Source organism: Pogoniulus pusillus, chromosome 11, assembly GCF_015220805.1.
Source record: "Pogoniulus pusillus isolate bPogPus1 chromosome 11, bPogPus1.pri, whole genome shotgun sequence".
Classification (NCBI taxonomy): Eukaryota; Metazoa; Chordata; class Aves; order Piciformes; family Lybiidae; genus Pogoniulus; species Pogoniulus pusillus.
The window spans coordinates 29,040,121-29,064,593 of NC_087274.1; the positions used below are offsets into that span (position 1 = coordinate 29,040,121).

At 45.0% G+C, this 24,473-nt stretch overlaps 1 protein-coding gene across 6 annotated transcripts in view; it reads right to left on the reverse strand.

The window, feature by feature from the left end:
• Nucleotides 1-24,473, reverse strand: part of SORCS2 (sortilin related VPS10 domain containing receptor 2) — a 671,789-nt gene that overhangs the window by 39,561 nt on the left and 607,755 nt on the right. For all 6 annotated transcript variants that reach the window (XM_064151649.1, XM_064151651.1, XM_064151646.1 and 3 more), the window contains exons 12-15: nt 23,742-23,818; nt 19,178-19,269; nt 17,693-17,800; nt 1,446-1,566 (exon numbers count right to left, since the gene is read on the reverse strand). In XM_064151649.1, coding sequence (XP_064007719.1) covers nt 1,446-1,566; nt 17,693-17,800; nt 19,178-19,269; nt 23,742-23,818 — 398 coding nt within the window. The remainder of the gene's footprint in view (nt 1-1,445; nt 1,567-17,692; nt 17,801-19,177; nt 19,270-23,741; nt 23,819-24,473) is intronic.

Consider the following 24,473-nt stretch of genomic DNA (forward strand, 5'->3'; position numbering starts at 1 on the left):
AGCAAGAGAGAGTAGTGTGCAGAAATAACCACACCCCAACCCTGCAGAAAGTGAGAGAACAAATGCAGTGGAAGAAGCAAACCAGAATAACCAGAATGATTCCAAATGAGTATCACATGTTCCACTTCATGTAAAACCCCTCCTTATGTTGGTCTCTTTAATCAATACATTGTAAGGAGAACATAGCTGCCCAGGATTGGGTTTGGCCAGAGCACCAGGATTAGCACAGCCCTAATCACAGGATCACACAGGATCACCAGATGTTAGGGGTTGGAAGGGACCCAAGGAGATCATTGAGTCCAACCCCCCTGCCAGAGCAGGACAATGCAATCTAACACAGGTCACAGAGGAACACATCCAGACAGGCCTTGAAAGGCTCCAGAGAAGAAGACTCCACAACCTCTCTGGGCAGCCTGTGCCAGGGCTCCGTGACCCTTACAGTAAAGAAGTTCCCCCTTGTGTTGAGGCAGAACCTCTTTTGCTGTAACTTACACCCATTGCTGCTTGTCCTATCCCAGGAAGCAGTGAGCAGAGCCTGTCCCCCACGTCCTGGCCAGCCTTCAGATACTTATAAACATTTATCCAATCCCCTCTCAGTCTTCTCTTCTCCAGACTAAGCAGCCCCAGGTTCCTCAGCCTCTCCTCATCAGCCATGCCCTCCAGTCCCATAATCATTCCTGTAGTCCTCCGCTGGACCCTCTCCAGCAGATCCCTGTCCCTCTTCAACTGGGGAGCCCAAAACTGAACACAATATTCAAGATGAGGCAGAGAAGAGGGGGAGAGAGGGGGAGGAGAATCTCCCTTGATCTGCTGGACACACTCCTCCTAATACACCCCAGGATCCCATTGGCCTTCTTGGCCACAAGGGCACATTGCTGTGCCATGGGGAACTTGTTAGCCACCAGGACCCCCAGGTCCCTCTCTACAGGTCTGCTTTCCAGCAGATCACCTCCCAGCCTGTCGTGGTGGAGTGCACTACTGCAGACATGGCATTGCCCAAAACAACTGCACTGCATTACAGGATTAGTCCACGGAGACGCTGAATTACTTCTGGAATGGGTTTTACTAATGGCAGCTTCTATCTGAGTACAGCATGTGGTCAGGAAGTTGGCAGAACACAGGGCTGCATGCTGAAACTGCTTCAATCAATATCACACACTTCACTTGATGGCAACTGCTGCAGAATCCAGCAGGACCACCTATTATTATGGCAGATCACCAGATACACTTCTGCTTTTTCCCAGGACACAGATCACACAACCAAAGGGAACACAAAATCCTCTCTCATTTTAAAGTCTCGTTAAATCAGCATAGACTCACAGAAGGAGATCCAAGCTGCAGATGTAGCATCCAAGTTCTGTATGAAAACATTTCCCTAGCACACACTTCTGCAGGAATCTGAAAGCCAAGGAAAAGCTGGGCAATTAACATAAGGCCATGAATACCTGTAGGTTTGTGAGCTCCCAGGACTCATAGTCATCATCAGTGCACTCCCTGGGGAAGGATGGCCTGAAGTCCACCTTCACCAGCTCCCAGTCCGAACGGTAGCTAATGTGTCCGAAGACTCTGAAGAAAAGAATCAAATGTAAAACCTTACTGCAAAGAAATAACACAGCTGAGATTCACAATTTCAGCTCTGTCTTTTCCTTCCCAATTGCATGGTTTGTTTCTAAAAGGTCCTTGCTTAATTTCCCTTCTGCTTTTATTCCTCTTCACATACAGCGTGTCTACTTAGAAAACATTTGTGAACTGAGCATGAAACTTTACAATGAAAAAATGCAGCCCAGAGATGAGCTGGGTTCCCCCCCCCCCCCACCTCCCCAGTAAACTATCCAGAAATTCAACTGGAAATCTGCTGCTTTATCTCATTTGGCAGCCAACAGCTTAGTCTGCTGTCTTGTTATGTGAAGCATTCAGAGCTCTCGGGTTGTGACGGGAAGCTCAGACCAGGGAGCAGAAAACAGGAGCAAAGGATTCAGTTTCCAGCTCTGTCACTCATTACTTATGATTAGAGTGCAACTTCCTCAGTTGGTTTTGTTGCTTTGTGGTTTTTTTTTTCCCCCAACTTCTGCAGATTTCAGATGGCAATTTGCTGTTGACTGAACTCACAGCAGTGTCAAGGAGTGGTATTCATTTGCAGAGAATACACTTCATCTACACGTAAGGCTGAAGAACTCTGCCTCCTCTTCATTTCAGATAGTCCAATAGAGAATAAAAACCAGCCACAAGCTACAAATCTTTCCCTTGGGGTGGGGAATGGAAAAGGAAATCTCCTTGCTTTAAAAACCAAGGTGCACTTTCAAAACAGCCCATGTTTTCCAAGTCAGTATATTTATTTCCAAACCAAAACAAGCAAGTATGACATGCAGCAACAAATTAGAAAGGATAAATACCCGATTTGGGCACAAGTCAAATATATTTTGTGGTTTGTATCAGGCTTACATGGCTTACTTGCCAAAGAATTTAAGGTTGACTCTGAAGCCAAAAATTCCTGTGTAGTTAATGCTGCTCAGAGTTCGTATTCCAAGCTTTAGCAGCACTCCCCAAACTAATTCATTCCTTTTGTTTTGCCCTCGCTTTTGTCCAAATCCAGACACAGCAGGAATGGTAGAGTTTTGCTCAAAGCCCTCTGCCGTGCACAGCCCTTTCTCTTGTCCTAACTCCAGGTTCAAAGTGGATGTTGGGTAGGGCAGATGGTGGATTCTCTGCAGCACAAAAGCAGCTCCATCACAGTAGGTATCTTCCCTGGTAGATGGATGCAGAGCTCTGGAGTTTACCAGAGCGCGGAAGGGAGTGGGAAAGCAAGGAGACGACTCAATGTGAGCTATGCTGTCCAAGTGATCCACAGTTCATTGAGAGCATCAGGCTTCAAGTTAAAAAGCACATACTTTTCAGTTAGGGTGAGAAAAGTGAGCACACACAGCATGCAGCATGGTACTGTTCACTAGCATTTGGCACGTCTAAATATTTGAACATGCATAATCCTCCCTACTTGCGGTTACTGCAAAAGCATTCAGTGCACCTAGATATTGGAATCTGCATTTTCCTCCTATTTCCCTCCTACTCTGGACACAGTCCCACAGAAGCTGTTTATCAGAAGGCTCAAGGACAAATTCCTCTGAGCTTCTTCACACACAGCACTGCGGTTTACTGCAGCTCCAGTGCTCAGACCTCACATCCAAGGCTTGATTGTACAAGCTTCCAAGGGCTCATGCCCCCCATTTTTCAGCTAGTTCCCAACACCAGAGAGGTTTGATACAGGAAAAGGGGGATAGAAAATACAGAATGTAGCAATGTAGGTGTTGGGGTGGGATTTGGGCAAGTCAAGAGATGACTCAATATGAGTTAGCTACAAGACAGTCCAAAGCTGATTGCAAACATCAGGCTTTTATACTCAGAACATCAGTGTACATGTCATTGCGAACCCAGCATGCTATTTACTACTGCTCTTTAGCCATTGGCTCATCTAAAGATTGGAATTTGCATGGTCCTCCTACTCACAGTTTCCTGCTAAAGCTAGTTACTCCTTCTATCAGGACACAGTCCTGCAGAAGTTATCAGAAGGCTCAAGGACAAATGCCTTTGAGCTTCATCACATACACCACTGTGGCTTTCTGCATCTCAATACACTCAGACCTCACATCAAGGACTAGATTGTACAAAGCTTCCAGGGACCCATGTTCCCTGTCCTTTAACCATTTCTCAACACGTAGGTAACACACTAACTGCATAAGGCATCATCGACCACGGATACACAAAGAAGGTGGTATAAGCATGAGAAGGACCAGAAACACTCCCACGGAGAAGAATAATACGGTATTTAAAGCAGAGAACATCAGAAACTTTGGCTGAGAACGTGACCCACAATTGATGCCAGGTGGACACAAGGTAGAGTGCAGACCATGGAAGATCACAGTATCACCAAGGTTGGAAGAGACCTCACAGATCATCAAGGCCAACCCTTTACCACAGAGCTCAAGGCCAGACCATGGCACCAAGTGCCACGTCCAATCCTGCCTTGAACAGCTCCAGGGACGGCGACTCCACCACCTCCCCGGGCAGCCCATTCCAGTGTCCAATGACTCTCTCAGGGAAGAACTTTCTCCTCACCTCCAGCCTAAATTTCCCCTGGCATAGCTTGAGGCTGTGTCCTCTCATTCTGGTGCTGGCCACCTGAGAGAAGAGAGCAACCTCCTCCTGGCCACAACTACCCTTCAGGTAGTTGTAGACAGCAATAAGATCACCTCTGAGCCTCCTCTTCTCCAGATGCCAAGCCTTCATCCAAAAGACCCCAAAACACAACCACCAGGTGGCAACGAGCATGTGTGAAGAGAGCATGAGTTCCAAGAACTGACTGTAATAACTCCACCTACTCCTAGAACTAAATGTACTAATCCTACCCTTGCACTGAATACGTACGATTTTGTAGCATAGGTACTTTACCTGAAGGAGGTGCAGGTGTGCAGAGCTTTGTGGAGCGATCCACTCTGTCACCTGGCACCAAATAAACATCCCTATCCTTACAATAATCTAAGTGCTGTGAGGTGTCATTTTCCCTAAGTCAGGTTGAAATCAGTCCCAGTGGCTAAAGAGCTGTAATGATTTCCCCTTTTCCTTCCTGGTGCCTTTGTTTCTCAGCCGCAGCACAGAGATGTAGCATCTCCAGATGACTGCCTGCCATGCTCACAGCAAAACACCACCACCAGAAGTGCACTTCATTGAACAGCAACTTGTGCTCTCAGCTGGCATGTCTCACTCTTTTCTTGCAATGCTCTGAGATTAAAGAACTTGGATCACCTAGTTCCTTTCCTTCTCAATGCAGCCATGGCTCAGAAGCAGAAACAACACAATAACTACAGAAGGTGTCTGCTCCACTGGCTGGGTGTGCACACAGGTGTGTGTGGTCCCACTTCACCCACTGAGATCTACAGGTTTTGGTTCCTTTTTTTCTGGTTCAGCTGGATCCTGAGAGGTGCTGTCACTTTACAATCTTCGTCACTGGTATTGACATGCTCAATAAAGTGACTGCCTAGGTGGTCTCAAGCTTTTCCCACAAAGCCTGCCACAGTATGCCTGGCTGTGCTGACAGGCACAAGGTGTCTTTTGCATGCTAAATACCTGCACTTTTTGATTTCAGAACTCTTTCTCTCTCCTCACAAAGTACTAACATAAGGCAGACTTCACCACGTGCTCACACAGCTGCCTACCTCAGCAACGCTTCTTTAGGCATCACAAAACATTTCTTCTACAAACTCAATTATCAACAAATACATTCAAGTGCAAGGAGCCAAGTCCTGTCAAAGCTTCACTCCCACCTCAAGCTAAGTATTTTCTAGATGAAATTTTCTTCATTCATGTCAGCTATCTCAGGCAGATTAGTAAGAAAAACAAGGGAGATGCTTGACTGAGTTCAATGAAGTTCTCCTGAAAGCATCAAACTAACTCTCTGAATCATTATAATCATCTTTGAGACCTCATAGAGGATGAAGGTGACTCTAGATGACTATGGAAAGGGAAACATTTTGTGTGTATCTATATATACTTGTCCACATACATAGAAGTGTGTATATAAACTCATAGATATATGCTGCTTTGGGCTGGGATAGAGAATTGTTCGAGTCGCTGTCCCTGGGGCTGTTCAAGGCAAGGTTGGACGTGGCACTTGGTGCCATGGTCTAGCCTTGAGCTCTGTGGTAAAGGGTTGGACTTGATGATCTGTGAGGTCTCTTCCAATCCTGATGATACTGTGATACTGTGTGATACTGTGATAATAGTCTGGGGCTGCATTTTGGCTTTGTGTTGAAAGCAGTGCTGGGAACACAGGGATCATTGAGCTGCTCCTGAGCAGCGCTCACACAGTCAAAGCCTTTCTGTCTGGGGCTGTACAACAGAGTGGGAGGACACACAACTGGGCAGATGGACCCACACTGACTAAAAGGCTTCTCCACACTGTGGAAAGGTGGCAGAAGAAGGAAGGGAGTGGGACATTCAGAGTGATGGGGTTTATCTTCTCAAGTAACCATGCTGCATGAAGGGGCCTGGTTCCCCTGGAGATGCCTGCACAGCTGCCTGCTGATGGGAAGTATTCAGTGAGCTCCTTGCTTTGCTTGGTGCATGGCTTGGCTTTGCCTCTTGCACTGCTTTCATCTCAGCCCACAAGCTTTCTCACCTTCACTCTTTTGATCCACTTCCCTGTCCCACTAAGGGGGAAGTGAGCGAGCAGCTGCGTGGGGTTTAGTCATCAGCTGGGGTTAACCCACAACAATATATAACTCAGTGAAGCAGAGCCCAGGGAGTTACAGAATTAATTTGGATACCCACAAAGATACAAAACAAATTATTAAGCTATGCACTTATAAGTACCTTGGAGATAATTAAAGTGATAACAAAATCACCATGGATTTGTCAAACTCAAATAACATCAAACTAATGTAATTTCCTTTTAGAGGAGAACTAGCTTGATGGGTAAAGAGAAAACAAAGCATGTTGTGAGTTCTGTTAGAACTCTGACACCCTTCTAGCTGACATTATCTCAACAGGAAAAAGAAAAGACCATTGCAGATAAAATCAGCACAATGAGGAATGGGAGAATGTATCCAACAAGAAGAATCCATTTTAACAACCTAGCTATCAAACAGGGAAATGTTAGTTGGACTTGATGATCCTAAAGGTCTTTTCCAACTCAAAGAAATCTATGATTCCATTTTGATGTATGTAGCAGAAAGATATGGTAGGTCCACAGTCAATAATTTTCATTAAGGTCTGTGTGGTTGATTAACAAACACACAAAATGTTGTGGAGAACACAAGACAAAGGGTGCAGACCTTGACTGACGGCAGCAGCGCTCAGAAACCCTTCTGATGAAACTGTCCAAAACCAACTGCAAAAAAACCTACTCCTAGGCAGAAAAAAAAGCCAACAGCTTTCATCAAAGCTGCAAAACCAAAGTGGAGAATGATTTCCAAATGTCAAAGAAAAATCTTGGGGAATCCTGGGGGATTAAACCAAGTATGCAGTGTTGCCATAAAAGAAGAGCTGATCATAGAATCACAGAATCAACCAGACTGGAAGAGACCTCCAAGCTCATCCAGTCCAACCTAGCACCCAGCCCTAGCCAGTCAACTAGACCGTGGCACCAAGTGCCTCAGCCAGGCTTTTCCTGAACACCTCCAGGGACGGTGCCTCCACCACCTCCCTGGGCAGACCATTCCAATGCCAATCACTCTCTCTGCCAACAACTTCCTCCTAACATCCAGCCTAGACTTCCCCCAGCACAACTCGAGACTGTGTCCCCTTGCTATATTGCTGGTTGTCTGGGAGAAGAGACCAACCCCACCTGGCTACAACCTCCCTTCAGGTAGTTGTAGCCAGCAATGAGCTCTGCCCTGAGCCTCCTCTTCTCCAGGCTAAACAACCCCAGCTCCCTCAGCCTCTCCTCATAGGGTTTGTGTTCCAGACCCTGTTTGTAGGTTGTATCCAGAACTGGAAAGCAGAAGGCAACTGTTTTGATAAGCTTGGCACTGGTGGAGTCTCTGAAATAATACCCTGCCAAACTTTTGATGGTTCATGCATATACCCACTAAAAATTAATTTGAAGAGGGGCAAGGATGATTCATAAGCTGCTTAGCAAATGGGACCAATGAAGAAAGATTGAAAGAATTGGGTTGTACTTGCACACACAGCTGAGCAAGAGGCTTGAAAATGTGGCCTTGTGATTCTGAACACTGCTGCTAAAGGTACACTTTGTGCTCTGCTGAAGACAGGGGGCTGTAGTAACATCAGAGGAGCCCCTTTAAATGCATTGCTAAGCATCACTGGAATTCAAAAGAACTGTTTCTGCAAGGTAAGGAAGAAAGGCAGGTTTTAAGCAGGATTCGATGGCTTAGACAAAAAAAGGAGCAACAACAAAGCAATATTAGCTGCAGTCACAGTCTAACTGGGGGGCTTAAGCACCTCCCCTGTGAAGAAAGACTGAGGCTGTTTAGTCTGGAGAACAGAAGATTGAGAGGAGATCTCATCAGAGTATATAAATATCTGAGGGGTGGGTGTCAAGTGGTTGAGGCCAATCTCTTTTTGGTGGTGCCCAGCAATAAGACAAGGAGCGACAGCCACAAACTGGAACACAGAAGGTTTCATCTCGGCGTGAGGAGAAACTTCTTTACAGTGAGGGTGACAGAGCACTGGAGCAGGCTGCCCAGAGAGGTTGTGGACTCTCCTTCCCTGGAGACATTAAAAGCCTATCTGAATGCAGACTTGGCCATTGGAATGGGCTGCTCAGGGATGTGGTGGAGCCTCCTCTGGAGAGATTCAAAACATGCCTGGATGCAGTCTTGGCCATTGGAATGGGCTGCCCAGGGACGTGGTGGAGTCTCCTCTGGAGAGATTCAAAACATGCCTGGATGCAGGCTTGGCCGTTGGAATGGGCTGCCCAGGGACGTGGTGGAGTCTCCTTCTCTGGAGAGATTCAAAACATGCCTGGATGCAGACTTGGCCATTGGAATGGGCTGCCCAGGGACGTGGTGGAGTCTCCTTCTCTGGAGAGATTCAAAACATGCCTGGATGCAGACTTGGCCATTGGAATGGGCTGCCCAGGGACGTGGTGGAGTCTCCTCTGGAGAGATTCAAAACATGCCTGGATGCAGGCTTGGCCATTGGAATGGGCTGCCCAGGGATGTGGTGGAGTCTCCTCTGGAGACATTCAAAACCTGCCTGGATGCAGACTTGGCCATTGGAATGGGCTGCCCAGGGACGTGGTGGAGTCTCTGTCCATGGAAGTGTTCAGGAAAAGCCTGGCTGAGGCACTTAGTGCCATGGTCTGGTTGATTGGCCAGGGCTGGGTGCTAGGTTGGACTGGATGAGCTTGGAGGTCTCTTCCAACCTGCTTGATTCTATGTTTGTACGAGTACCATGGGTGATCCTGCTTTGACAGTGAGGTCGGACTGGATGATCTCTTCCAACCTCTAACATCCTGTGATTCTGTGATTGCCCAGGTACAAAATACACACATCCAAGCAAATCACACAGATGGAAAAAAACCCAAAAACCTGGAAGAGTGCAGCAAGTGTTACTGATGAGCAGAAGTTAAACATCAAGATGATACTAATTCACAAGCTACTAAACCCTTCTCCTTGATGAATTATACTTCATTAGAAAACTATCAAATCAATTCTGCCAAAACGATGAAAGATGATGCAGTGATAAATAATCTTTGAAGGAAATTCCAATTACCTTGGAAATTCGTTGGCTTTTATTTGCAGGAATTTGGAACCCATAATTTTAACTGCAGTGTTTCAGTTGCCATAACAACTTTGTGCATTTGTTCCCAGTTCATTTACGAGCACATCATTTTTTAATTTGATTGCATCATTTGATAGCTGCGACAGTTTAATGCAGTTTTTAAGATAACTCATTTAAACTATTTGCTGGAAGATTGCTGGTTATTTCTGTTCCTGATAAAGCTCATCATCAGGGAAGCTAATTTAACACAAATTCTGTGCAGTGATCACCTTTGCCAGCAAATTCAGGGCTTCTTCTCTCTTCACGGAGCGATTTGCCATCGGAATGGGCTGCCCAGGGAGGTGGTGGAGACGCTGTCCCTGGAGGTGTTCAAGCAAAGACTGGATGAGGCACGTAGTGACTGGATAGGACTGGGTGCTAGATTGGACTGGATGATCTTGGAGGTCTCTCCCAACCTGGTTGATTCTATGATTCTATTCAGTAAGTGTTCCTAGTACAGATGAGCACCAATAGCTGTGTCACCTTACAAACCACTGTCTGAAGCTATGATGGTGCTGATGCTGGTGACTCCCAAAAACTTATCAGGCAAACATTCAGCTTCCTTGGCTTCACTCAGGAGAAATTAACCTTACTTTCACACCAACTGCTTATCTCTGATGTCAGAGGCATAACCACCACACTGACCTTCCTCTTCAGCTTTTCTGGGTGCTCTTTGGGATTTGATTCCGAGGTTTTCATGGCATCAGAACACTGTTTGTCAGAGGAGCCAGATTTTAGCCACAAAGTCCCACATCATGAATCTAAAGCCATATAAATGAAGACATACTTGGAGCAGCTTCCTGTCTGGTGGCTGTCATGGTGGCTTCCTCTGAACTGTTAGCCACAGTGTCTCCGGACAAAAATGAATGGGCTGCCCGGGGAGGTGGTGGAGTCGCCGTCCCTGGGGCACTTCAAGGCAAGGTTGGACGTGGCACTTGGTGCCATGGTCTAGCCTTGAGCTCTGTGGTAAAGGGTTGGACTTGATGATCTGTGAGGTCTCTTCCAACTCTGATGATACTGTGATACTGTGAAAGAAATAAGTCTGAGCAGCTTGATGGCTGATAAAGCCACCAGATCCTTGAAGCAGCATAGCTGAAGCTGCAGCAGCTTGGTTTGAGTATCTAAGAATGTTTCCAGACCTCAGAGTGGCAGGAGTGTTCCTGCTGTACTACTGCCAGGGTGACAGCACACGTGGGATTTATTTGGGTGTTTAATGCAGCAACTTCAATTCTCCAAGTGTTGCAGTTGCACTGAGGATTGGTGATGACAACTACATGAGGCACAGCTACTTTTGTTTGAAATCAGACACTTCTCTCATTCTAGACACGCTGCTTTCATCTCTCAAGTGTTGTGTTGGCTTTTGCTCCCTCCTAGATGACTTTGTCATCAACCATGACATCTGAAGCAGCATGCTGCCAAGGCAGCAGAATTTGTCTGCATGGTCCTGTGCTGCCCTGCTCTGCTAACTTGACATGACAGGTGCAGGTGGAATGGGACAACTAGTTCTTTAGGACAGCCTTCTAACACGTGAAACTACTGACACTAAAACCTAGAGTTTGAATCAGGGTCAGTTGAGGACCCCATACCCAGGTGACGTGGACAAGCTCAGTGTCTCTCTCTTGGATGATGTCTCATTTCTTCTGGGCAGCACCTAAGCAAGAATGCCAAGCATGTGTAAAAAGGCAGGTCCCTGAAATTCTTTGTGGATTTAAACCTCCAAATCCAACAGAAAGTATGTGGCCAACCTGGAAATCAGACTGAGAAATGGTAGTTAATTATTTGAACAACTTTCAGCCTGTCTCCTGGAAAGCTTTCACTTAAATGGCAGCAGTCACAGAGCTCTACTAAAAAGTGGTACTTAGATCTTGCTCCCCAAACATGGCTTCATGTCCTGGACTGAATCCCATCAGCATGAGTTGCAACTGTCAGAGGACTTACTGCTCTGTCAGGGTATTTTTTAACTGTCACACTTCCCTATTATTTTTATATCCCCATTGTAATTTCAGAGTGAACACTCAATCCACCTTACAGGTCACAAGATATCAGAGGCCATTTACATTAAACCAGCACTAAGTTTCTCAGCTGTCTTTTGCCCCAAAGGAATGCAAAGTTTCTTATCAGTTTATGGTGAGCTCAAAGAGCTGAGTCCTTTGCCACACATAGACCTCCACTACAGAACATAACAACCTAACTACAAAGCAAATAAATGTGACCATCTTCTTTTTGTTTTGCCTGTTGTAGTCCACATCAATGACAGTGCCTTTGAACACACAGCAAGACACACGACGTCCCCATGCCATGGCAATGGACTTTCCAAGCTGAGGGAGTAAAAGTCACAGTATCACAGTATCATCAGGGTTGGAAGAGACCTCACAGATCATCAAGTCCAACCCTTCACCACAGAGCTCAAGGCTAGACCATGGCACCAAGTGCCACATCCAATCCTGCCTTGAACAGCTCCAGGGATGGCGACTCCACCACCTCCCCGGGCAGCCCATTCCAGTGTCCAATGACTCTCTCAGTGAAGAACTTTCTCCTCACCTCCAGCCTAAATTTCCCCTGGCGCAGCCTGAGGCTGTGTCCTCTCGTTCTGGTGCTGGCCACCTGAGAGAAGAGAGCAACCTCCTCCTGGCCACAACCACCCCTCAGGTAGTTGCAGACAGCAATAAGGTCACCCCTGAGCCTCCTCTTCTCCAGGCTAAACAACCCCAGCTCCCTCAGCCTCTCCTCGTAGGGAGACATGGAAGGATGCACTTTCTCTCTAGTGTGACTGCTGCCAACAGGTAGCATTCTCCTTAACTCACAGAAGCTGAAGCGTTATTAATGAAAGATTTTCCAAGGGGATATGGGTTAGAAGAGCAGGTTTTTATGGAAAGCCTACCATTTCCAAAAGGAAATGTCAGATGAATCTTTCTAGGCATGCTTCCCTCCCAACAGTTGTTTTTGCTTCCTTTACATCGTTGTGAAATCAACAAAAAACAGTCAAAGGGTTCATATTAGTGAAGAGGATGAAAGTGATGTGAGATTCAAGCTGCAACCTGTTATACATCAAGGTCAGAATTCAGCATATTTTTCTAATTCCCCTAAAGAATGTAGCAGAGGTCACCTTTTCAGTGGCCTTCCCAAATTGCAGCTGCAGAAATGATGAATGCTTCCATGTGCAGAAGCAGACACCTGCCTCCAAAACACAACTGCATGTAGATGGTGCTTGTGTACACAACAGATCATGTTCAAATGTGCTGGGACGCTGGGGATTTAAGTGCCCTAAACTACAAGCACATGCCTATACTGAATGCACCCAGCAGAAAAGCAGGCTTTTTGGGGTAGGGTTTTTTTTATTGCTTTGGCTGCCAAGGTGAAAAATGAGAGGAGGAAACAATTTAGTTGAAATTGAACCAAAAGATGTTTTCTCATTGTTCCCCCCCCCCAAAAAAAAAAAGGAATGGCAATTACTCTTTTATGCCAAAGCATCTTGGATTCAGGGTTTCTTTTTTTGTGAAGCAAAGAATGGAAATGGATGCTTAGTTTCTGAGAGCTGCTGGGGAGGAACAGGATGAGCCTGTTCCCATTTCATCCAGAAGCTCAGTGGATCCACCACGTTTATGAATCACCACCACCAATTTTCTCCCCATCTGTTTGGTAAATCCCTGTTAACTTGAAAGCTGTTTGGAAAGATTTAATGCCTAGCATGATGCCTTATGCAGAAGTAAATACAAGGCAGACAGTGAACAGAGTGGATTCATTAATAGAGAAACATGACATTGTAGAGGAGAGCTTTGTGTCATCCATCTCTCTGCTGTCATCTTATTTGAAGATCAAATTAATCTGAAATACATACAAACTTTGCAATTAATTCTTTAGTTGATACTTTTGGGGGTTCACCTGCTCACATATTTAAAAGTCAACTCTCTTCTGTCACAGGCAAGAAATTCTCCGTTTAAACTTCATCTGATAGAGGCAGAATAAAGTGCCTATGCTCACAGAAACTGCAGCTCCTTCATTTTGAGAGCAAAGTACAGGAAAATGGAGTTTGAAGCCACAAGAAAATTAAGCAAAATGTCTGAGTAATTTTACTGTTCTAATGTCTGAATCATCACCACTTACTAGAACTAGAAACTAAAATGGAGCTGCCTTCCTGACAGAAGTAAGGGCACCATGCCTGCAGACTCAGTGGCAGAGGCTCAAAATGACACAAAGACTCTATCCTAGTGAAAAAGTCCCATGTCACCCTTTTCCTGTCCTTCTCCCCTCCTTTAAATAGGGACAAAGGGATAAAAGATTCTTGCAAGACATGGATTCCTATCCTTTAAGTTCCTCTCATTCAAACATATTTTCCAGGCCTGCCCTCAAACTCCACAAAATGTTTGCTTCAACAAGGCATCATTTTCCCATGCTATGAAAGCCTTACAGAAAGAAAAAAAACCCCAAGCTTTACCCACTGAACTTCTGAGCAGAGACAGGGGCAGTCCCACAGTCTTGGCTCCAAGACCACAGGTTGGCAGTGACACTACAAGAGCTACCATCTGTGTCCACAGAGATGCAAGAGCATTGGACTTGCCGCTAAGGCATCTGTACAGCTAACTGGCTGGAATCTAGGTTGGAACAGAGGCACTGGTTTGCTTTTCCAATAGCTTTTCCCACTATTTTCTTCCATTCTTTCTGCATGCTTCCTTCTTTGTTCAGAGAGCGCAGCAAACACTTCCTAACTGAGCAATAACTTCTCAAACAAGAGATTAATTAGTTGTAAATAAAACCCAGATTTCACCTTGGGAAATCTGCTAGTCTCTTCTGTACTGAGACTTTATTTACCATTTCTCTGCTCCTGTAAGGGTTGCAATGTGAGGGAATCTTTAGTGCAGCATTTGTAACACCAAGAAGTGCTTCCTTCCACCTAGTGAAGCACCCAGGGACATTAGGGAAGGCAGCTGCTGGCATATGTGGCACAACACCACCACATAATGCTGACTGTTGGGAATGTTGCTACAGGTGAGGTTGATATCCCTAGCAGAATTAAACTGCAAAAATCCAGATAGTTCTTCCTAATTCCTAACACCTGTTAGGGTCACATCCATTTTGTTTTGGTCAGGTTTAATCCAGGCTATTTTCTTGCTTCCATTATCACCTAGGAACATATTGGGAATGCAACAACAGACTCTCAAGAGAGCAAAACGCACATGCAGGAGCTGTGGAGTTCAGGGATACTATAAAGCTCCCAGCAGCATCTTGTTATTCTGTGAGACTTCAGAAAGAAAACCCCTCTGGAAAACCACTCAATTACCTGTAAAGATAATTGTGATTCTACATGACACCAAGACAAGAAGTCCTTTCATGTAACCTCTTCCTGGCCTTTACCAGGGGCCACGATCTGCAGCATTGAGGTTATCACTTTATCTGCAATCCAAGTAACTCCATTTGGGAAGCACTCCCAGAAGCTGAACTGTGATTTATAAGTCATTTTAACAGGCTTGAAACTTTCATTCCATGAACTACTTCCTCTGAAGAGAAACATCAATATTTCAGAGACACAAATTCTTCCTTTTTCCACTGAGTTAGGCCATTACTCAGTCCAGTATTACTGAGTCCTTTTGCCCAAATACAAGACCTAGGCAAGTCTAAGACTGGGCTGATCTAACTTTCATTCTCAAAGGACCTAGGACAAAAGACAGCCTGATAGAGCAGGCACTGTTTGGATGAATATCTACTCCTTAGGAAAATTACTTAGCAAACTCCAGTTATTAGAATCATAGAATCAGCCAGGTTGGAAGAGACCTCCAAGATCATCCAGTCCAACCTAGCACTCAGCCCTATCCAGTCAACCAGACCTCAGTTTGGACTGAACAAGCAGCAAAGCCACATTGCACCATCACCACCTGAAGTCCACCACCTGGCTTTAACTATCTGTATTTTCCTGCTTATGCTTTTGCAGTGCAAATATTGAGACCTTTGACCAGTGAGTAGCCTACCTCTCTTTACTCAACTTTGTAAAGGTTTATGCTTAACCTTTCAGTGGCAGTTTGTGCTGCAAGTCTCTCTAGTTATAAACCTTTCTACAGATTTTTCCTCCATCATTTAATTTGGCTGTGCAGATACATTCTGCAAACCAGTTTTACCAACCACATCCCAGAATCTGTCTGTGTTAATTATAAAGAAGTTTGCGGAAGTTTTCTTTGTATAATCAATAAATTATTTCATATTTTTACATCAGCCTCATTACAATTCACCCCTATCCCAGCTTCAAACCCCTCCTTAGCAAGATATTATCCATAGAATGTTTCCATGATTGTGCAAGAACCTAAATATTAATAAAAATCAGTGGTCAGGGGTGCTGAGAGTTCTGAAGAGCAAAATTAATAAACAACAGTCATTTTGGAAAAATAGCATCTTGCATAATTATTCTTCCCCTCCACCACACTTGGTGAGCACTTTATTGCTTATCTTCCCTACAACTCTGAGCTGGGTCCATTTAGAAACTGATTTCTACACACAATGAGTTTCCTAAAGCTTTTGAATAATTTACCAGTCCTAAAAGTCTTAACTAGGTCTAGTGCAGGGCACAATGCAATGTTCCTTGGCATCCTGAACCCCACGGGGGATTTGGATGGATGATTTAGATTGATGTCGACTGGCAGATGACAACTCAGTGTCATCGAAACTTTTGACAAGTCAACATTTGGTTTTTTTTCCTCTCTTTTGGAGAAAACAGAAAGCTTTCTGAAATAAAAACCTGAGGCAAGCAGATTCACATCCCCCTCTTTCTTCAGCAAAGTTTACCAGTTAGGCTAAGTTAGGGCAGAACGGGGCTCACAAGCCAGCTCAGCGTCCCATTCTCCATGCTGGAGAATGAGAAGCCTCTCTCAGACACGATGTTACCAGCCCCCACAATGTCTTTCCCAGACATTTTTAAATGCAAATGAAAGCCTTGAAAGAAAGCCCTAAGTGGATCCAGGACTTTGACTTACCATGACAGCCACTTTCCATACAAGCCAAACGTTTCTTACCTCTGTTGTGAGGCTTAAACAGTGCCTGTTCCATCGTTCTGCTAAACACTTCCTCAGTTACTGCCTGCCTCCTCAGAATTCTGCTAACTTTCCTAACTGATGCAGATTTTGACCTTGGACTTTAAGTTAAGATCTTGAATTTCAGGCTGAAAAGATGCTACTAATTTATTGTCATCACCATATACAAATTCATCTCACCATGCCCTATCCAGAAGACAAAATGCTTTAGCTACTACACCAGAAAGAATGGAACAGTGGATTTTTTTCCCCAGGGGATGACATTTCTCAAAGCAGCAAATCACTGCAGATTAAGTCATGTGCAGCAGCTCAGTACAAGCGTGAAGGTTTGGGAGAGCATGACCTAGGGCAGACAGTGACAAAAGGTCTGGGCTGCAATGTCAGGCAGAGCACCTCTGGGCAGGCAATGTCACCCTGAAGGGAAACCCCAATTAAAAGCAGTAGGAGAGACAAGGAGGGTGGTACAAAAAAAAAGGGAAGAGAGGAGAAAAGGAGGAAAGGAGCCATCATTTTACACAACTCCAGGCTGGGCTATTTTCACTGTTTCTTCTTGAGGAAAATGTTAGTAGCACATGTCCAAGCTCTATTTGTAACTCCTAGGAGAGAAAGCCTGCCGTGAACACCAAGCTCCAACACAAGGATGGAACAAGCTGCTCTGGTAGGAGCACGCCACCACCCTGCACACTTCTGAGCTCATTTCCCTTCCCTGCTGCAGTCAGCTTGTGCCTTTCTCCCTAATTGGACAGGCAGGTTTGAACTCTCAGATGCTTCTAAAACATTAACATTTATCCTAGAGATAAAACAAACCCATAAAAGCTTCTAACCAGATGTCTCTGGCTCCTTGGAAAAAGGCAAACAAACAGAGGCCTGAGTTGCAGAATTTGCTTGTTTTTAACTCTATCCACAGCATCTGCCTCAGTCCCTGCCCAGAATGAAAACATGCACTTGTTAGCGGAGTGTTGTTCTAGTTGCTTGTTAGCACTGTGAAGCTAGTTGCTAGGACACCAATCTAGTCGTTTATACCATGAGACAATTTTCACAAGAGGATAGGAGAGATGTTTGACATTTTTCACGTCTGCCTAAGAGTCTGTAGAAAACAGAAGGAATGCAAAAGCAGTTCCTTTTTCAGCTAAGTTTCAGCTCAGTTGTGTCTTTTTGCTTCTACTCTTTAACTCTCCCTGGTTGTAACGTTGCAGAATTTCACTTCAAGTTTCTGAAACGCTGAACTCAGGTCAGCTCCTAAGACAGGTTGCATAGTAGGGCTGCTTGGACATCTGTGTCACTGCAAGAAGCAAAAGCCACTGACCCAGGGGCTGTCTCAAACATCCACCATTAAAAATGTACCAAAGTGCTGAAGTAGAGAGCACCCTGAAACAAAAGAGATGAAAGCAGAAACTTACGTCATGACCAGTGTCTCATCACCAGGTTCACTGAGCAACCCATCTACAAACACTGAAGTGCTGGTAAAATTATGTGTGCTCCACGTCTGGCCTTCATCTATGCTGAACCTGGAGAGAAGCAGAAGTAGTTTTCAGTTAGAGCTCTCTTTATACAAATGAGAATCCATTCATTAAAAATAAAAACCCCCTCACTACTACAGCCCAGGATTTACAATCAATAAAACACAGTGTCCCTGGACTAAGCAACAGGTTACTGTGATCTTTTCTCAGAGGCTCACATCTTTATTAAGAGGTGTATGATACATTTGACATAACAATGGGATTCTCAGGCAAGTAAAAAGCAAAGCCTAACCACAAACTATCTTGCTACTTTGTAGGTCCAAGAGCAATCTAATTCACACTTCATTCTTTCTAGAGGTAGTCTCTGAGCTAGACACCTGCTAAGCACAGGTCAGGGAAGCTTGAGAGGCAGAACAATCCAACTGCTGAAATGTGAGAGGTGCTGTAACTGCAGGCACCTCACAACTGCTACCATCCACTCCAAAGTTTGCATAGAATCATAGAATCAACCAGGTTGGAAGAGACCTCCAAGATCATCCAGTCCAACCTAGCACCCAGCCCTAGCCAATCAACTAGACCATGGCACTAAGTGCCTCATCCAGGCTTTTCTTGAAGACCCCCAGGGACGGTGCCTCCACCACCTCCCTGGGCAGCCCATTCCAATGGGAAATCACTCTCTCTGTGAAGAACTTCTTCCTAATATCCATCCTAGACTTACCCTGGCACAACTTGAGACTGTGTCCCCTTGTTCTATTGCTGCTTGCCTGGCAGAAGAGGCCACCCCCCACCTGGCTACAATGCCCCTTCAGGTAGTTGTAGACAGCAATAAGATCACCCCTGAGCCTCCTCTTCTCCAGGCTAAACACCCCCAGCTGCCTCAACCTCTCCTCATAGGATTTGTGCTCCAGGCCCCTCACCAGCTTTGTTGCCCTTCTCTGGACATGTTCCAGCACCTCAGGAAAACCTATCACAAATACTCTGGATCCCCAGAACTTATCAAAGAGTCTTTTTTACTCTCTTCTTTTCTCCTAGGTCTTTTGCATAGCAGGTTAAGGACAGCTTCGATTCTAGCTAACCAAGTCCACAGCCTAGCTCCTCTCAGTGTACACAGTATCATGCAAACCCAAAGCTAGTCCCAAGTGGGAAAGATCTCTTATGGTTTTTTTTTATGCTGAAGATAACAGCTGTGTCTGCCTACACTGATGCAAGAAGAATTTATTAGGAGAGTGCAGTATTCCATGGTACTTTGTGAACCATGAAGTCATCTTTAAGAAAAGATCCCCTTGCATTTTGTTGACTTAATACATTCTAAATTAAGGTGACTCCACCTGCACTTCATACACAATCACACCAAAATGCTCATCTTCAACTCTGCCTGAGGCCTTGAATACACAATAGCTCTACTCTAATGGTGTATAGCATTACTTGAGTATTTTCAGAGGAATAGAAGTGTCTTTGATGGCCACAATAACTCCACCATGGTCCAGATACAAGATGTGATGCTCTTCTTCAAAGACCTGCGAGTGAGACAAAAAAAAAGGCCAGCTAAGCAAAGGCACAGAACAGCAGAAATAAAATGTATGAGGCAACCAGGATTAAAGAACTCCTCTTTTGTAATGTCTGCACTTCAAATCGAAAAGGACACAAAAGTCAGTTTAACTCTTCTATTTCTCCTGGCTGTAAAAGAAAATAAAGTTAAACAGGTGAATCAGAAAATGTTCAGGTTCAAATCACAATCAGATTAAACTGTCTGAAGTGATTTTAGCCCAACCTTTTATTCCTCACAGTATGCATTCTGCATTCCTTCCTATTATATATCACCAAATGACCTATCACCTTCCTTCAGTGCTCGCCATATTCTCTGTATCGTGCAGAATAAAATGCTTTGTAGTCTAATTCTAAAAGAAAAAAAAGGCTGCCTGTGACTTTCTCATGCTCTGCAGACTCTGCAGAACCTGAAACACTTGATGCAGGCACGTTGCATTTCCAGTGTCAATCGCTTATTTCAATTCAAACTTGATGTGATCACGCAGAGGAGCCTCCGAGCTCCGACGCACACCACCTGCAGTATTGATTTCATGGCACAAAGGAGTCCACATTTCCTAAATTATTTTCATTCACTGTTTATAGAGGTTTATAGAGGTTTATAGAGGTTAGCAGAAGCTCTGTGGAGAATGTCCTCGGCGTCCTGGTGGACAGTGAGTTCTGCATGGGCCAGCAATGTGCCCTTGTGGCCAAGAGAGCCAATGGCATCCTTAGGTGCACAGGAAAAGTGTGGCCAGCAGGTCTAGGGAGGTTCTTCTCCCCCTCTGCTCTGCCCTAGTAAGACCACATCTGGAATACTGTGTCAAATTGTGGGCTCCCCAGTTCAGAAGAGACAGGGACCTGCTAGAGAGAGTCCAGTGGAGAACCATGAGGATGGCTGGGGCACTTGAGCATCTGCCCTACAAAGAGGGACTGAGAGCCCTGGGGCTGTTTAGCCTGGAGAATGGAGAAGAGAAGACCGAGAGGAGACCTGATCAATGTGTACAGATATCTGAGGGGTGGGTGTCAAGTGGCTGGGCTAATCTCTTTTCAATGGTCAGCAGCAATAAGCCAAGGAGCAACAGCTACAAACTGGGGACACAGAAAACTTCACCTCAACATGAGGAGAAACTTCTTTACAGTGAGGGCAACAGAGCCCTAGAGCAGGCTGCCCAGAGAGGTTGTGGTGTCTCCTTCACTAGAGACTTCCAAAATCCACATGGATGAGTTCCTGTGGGGGCTATCCTAGGTGATCCTGCCTTGGCAGGGGATTGGACTCAATGACCTCTGGAGGTCCTTTCCAACCTCTAAAGTTGTGTGATACTAAAATAAAGGACCAGATAGAGATTTTCCTTTCCTACATCTGAAATCTGTTTTGATACAGGGTTTAATCCTGTTACTAACCTGTGAAAGTTCATTTAACATGAGAGCAGGTGATAAAGTGAGAGTTACTGCACACACTCAGCACTTAACAGACAAACATGCAGCCTCCTACACTCTTTGACAAAGCAAAGGTGAAAGACATAAAGGTTTCATTTACTTTGCCCTGGTGAATGAAACAATAATGCCAACATTAAACACTTCCTTTTCTGGCAATACTAAATGCTTCGTTGAGAGGATTTAGCAGCAAGAGTGGAGTAGGAGGAAAGCATCTTACAGAACACTCACAATTACTTCAAAACCACTAAGCATTTACTTTGGGTTGGGAAGTCAGACCTCCTCTCATCTAGTAAGAGCACATTAAGGGAATCCTATGGCTTCAAGGGTCTGATCAGTTTTCCAGTGCCGCCAGCTCACAGGCTGTCAGAGACTGAGCTAAACAGTAAGTCCCAACATCTCAGAAAAAACAAAACTTGTTTTGAGCTAAGTTTCTGAGAAGTGCTAAGTGAGCATCCTCTTTGTACTCACTCTCCCAAAGATCCCCTCTTGCACGAGCTCAGACTCCCAGGAGCTCCCCAACATGCAACAATTGGACAAGAAACCAGCCGAAGAGTGCAGAGTGAGCTTGTGCATGCTAACATGGGACCACCTGCCTGACCTTCAGCTCTGTGGTAAAGGGTTGGACTTGATGATCTGTGAGGTCTCTTCCAACCCTAATGATACTGTGATACTGTGTGATACTGTGACTGCTCAGACTGCATGGACTAAAAGACCACCACACCTAGAACTGAGCTCCTGTCACCTAACACACATAGGAGGTGAAGGCTTCCTGTTGTGCCAGGTGATGTTGATTCTGAGCCAACCACGGTCTAGCAGCTCCTGATTTATCAACAGCAGCCATCATTCTGGAGAAACTGGCTGGAGAAGGGGGGCTCAACTCTGGAAACCCCCTACCACACCGAGTGTACCCAACACAACTGGGCAGTGGGCCTGGCTAAGCAAACCACCCCTGGAAAATGCTAGGTGATTCTCAGAAAAACACACCTATTCAATGGGGCAGCCAGGGGAAAAAAGAGAAGCTCCAACCTGCAGATGGAGAGATCCCCACCCACTCTCTTCAAACAGACCTTCGGGATGCCAAATGACTTCTGGGTGACCTTTCCTCTGTCTGTGTGGGGGTATTGCTTGCTTTCTTTCTCTTTCCTCACCCATCTCTCTCTTTTCCTCTCCTTATACCTCCCTGTCCTCGTGTGTGTGTAATAAAACTAGACTACACATTTGTGCCTTAATTCTGTGCCTGAGAATCCGAACCTCCCATACCCAGGACTCCTCTGGACTAGGACACAGGCACATCCCTGATAGGAGGCATTTGCAGTCCTATCTACTTGTTCCATGCATCTGCATAGCTTAGGAGGGAATTAAATAAAGGACAGACATTAATTTTGAATGCACTTCACAAGGATGAGATCAGCAGAGTTTTGATCCTCTAAACTTTGAACTTTTGCTCAAATCAAAGCAAAGCAGCACATCACTGGGGCACACCTCCAAAGGGTTCACTGTAGTACTGAAGGTAAGGGAAGCATCTCTAAAGTCTCTGCATCACTATACCCAAATTAGGTCTTCACAGAAATGCAGGATGGCCCTTCCCATGCACCATTTGAGTACCCCAGGTTTGGCACACATGGACACATTACAGGCACACTAATGCCAACTTTAGATCAGGCTCTCCTTGCACGCATTTCAAACACTTTATAAGCAGAATGTCTGCAGCTCCTTATGAAAGCAATTCTTCACCTTCAGTACATGGAAAAAAGGCTTTCATGCCTGTGGAGGTCAGCACAAAAGTAAACATTTCTCTCTGCTTTCTGGAAACAAAAGTGAGGCAAACAGTTTATAAAGGATTTAGGCAAAGGTGGTCCCAGATCTGAAGTTCAAACCTAGAAACACGAGATACTTATGTTCACAGTCAGCTATGAGTACTGACATATGTCTCTCCACCAACTAAAGCCAGGTAATACATTTATTGTCATCCTTGCTTGCACCCAGCCACTACAGCACTAGCTTGTTAGAGCCTATTTATATGGTTTAGCTTCTTCTGTCATTTTTTAGCATGCTATCTGCTTTAGAATCACAGAATCATAGCACGGTCTGGGTTGGAAGGGACCTGCAAATGTAATCCAGTCCTACTCTCTCTGTAGTCATCAAGGCCATCCTCAACTAGAACAGGTTGCCCAGAGCCCTGTTGAGCCTCACTTTGAATATTTCCAGGGATGGGGCATCAACTACCTCCCTGGGCAATCACTTCCAGTGTTTTGCCACCCTCATGGTAGAGAACCTGTTCCTAGCATCCAGTCTTAAATCTGCTCTGCTCTAGTTTGAAGCCATATCATAACGACAATGCATCAAATGATCCTAGAAAAACATGCTCCACAGAAGTTTACTCCAAGATACAAACACTGGAGACACCTGCAAAGTGTCCAAGTCAGGGACTTAAACCCACCCAAAGAGTTATGCCAAAACTTAAGGGCTGGAGCATCTCACTTACAAGGACAGGCTGAGCTAACTAGGGCTGTTCAGCCTGGAGAAGGCTATGGGCAGACCTTAGAGCAACCTTCCAGTACCTGAAGGAGATCTACAAGAAAGTTGGAGAGGGAATGTTTACAAAGCTCTGCAGGAGTAGGACAAAGTTTTAGCTTAAATGCCAGTTTTCAGACTACAAAGCAGAAGAATTTCTGCCTTTCTACCTAAACCACATCTTTTATCTTGGAATATTTGTACTGCAAGATCCAGCAAAGTGCACTTCATCATTAGCATAGGAAGATCGTTGAAAACCTGAACACTCTGCTTTCTATGCAAGGCACTTAGAAGATCTTCAAAGAGACCACAACATCCAAGTTGCAGCAGAACCTGACAACTCAACCAATTTGAGTCCTTGCAAACTGTATTCTTAACCTCTCCAAGTTTCCAAGCAAAACAGGGATAATAGCATTCCAAATTGTGACTGTGATGAAGCTGAGTTAAGCATCATTACACTCCTCACGTCTGGCACGTTGTTTGCAGGAGCCTTTGCTGAGTGGTTTCCTACCTGCCGCCACGTCTTCCCGCAGTCAGAAGTTATGTACATCTCTTCTTTATATTCAACCAGCTGGGACCCCAGGTTACCTGTCACAAAACAGGAGGAAACAAAGGTTGTGTCCACACCAGCAAGGGATTGGATCTATTTCTGACACCAGCCAGAGTGAGAAGTTTCTGGGACAGAGAAACAACTAAACTGATGCTCGATTGGGTCACTTCACTGCTGCTAGCACTGGAAAAAAAGCCTTTTAAAAACACATTGTACTCTTTTAACTTCTTCCCTTAACACTGCTGTCCATAGGTGGGAACAAGGACTCTGAACTGCAGAAGTCAAATCAATTTTGGTTTTGTTGCTGCATGCTGACAAACTGTTTTAATGCCCCCCACACCGAGACAGAAGTCTGAAAGGATCACCAGCTCAGAAGCTGTGCCCCAGCCAGAACCATATTCTGTAAGGGCTTTTTTTCTGTCTTGACATTTAATGTTTTATCTCATAGAATCAGAATCATAGAATCAGGCACAATTGGAAGGGACCACAAGGATCATCTAGTCCCAGTCCCCCTGCTATGGGCAAGGACACTCTACCCTAGATCAGGGTAAGACTCCAAAAAGTAGGAGTGAGATCCAGGACCTGCAGAAATACCTAACACTGCAAAAACGGGGTTGAAAAATAACCCTGTGTAAATATAGAAGAAGCTAACACAGAATTACTTGATTTACCTAAATATTGGCCAGGAAGCTA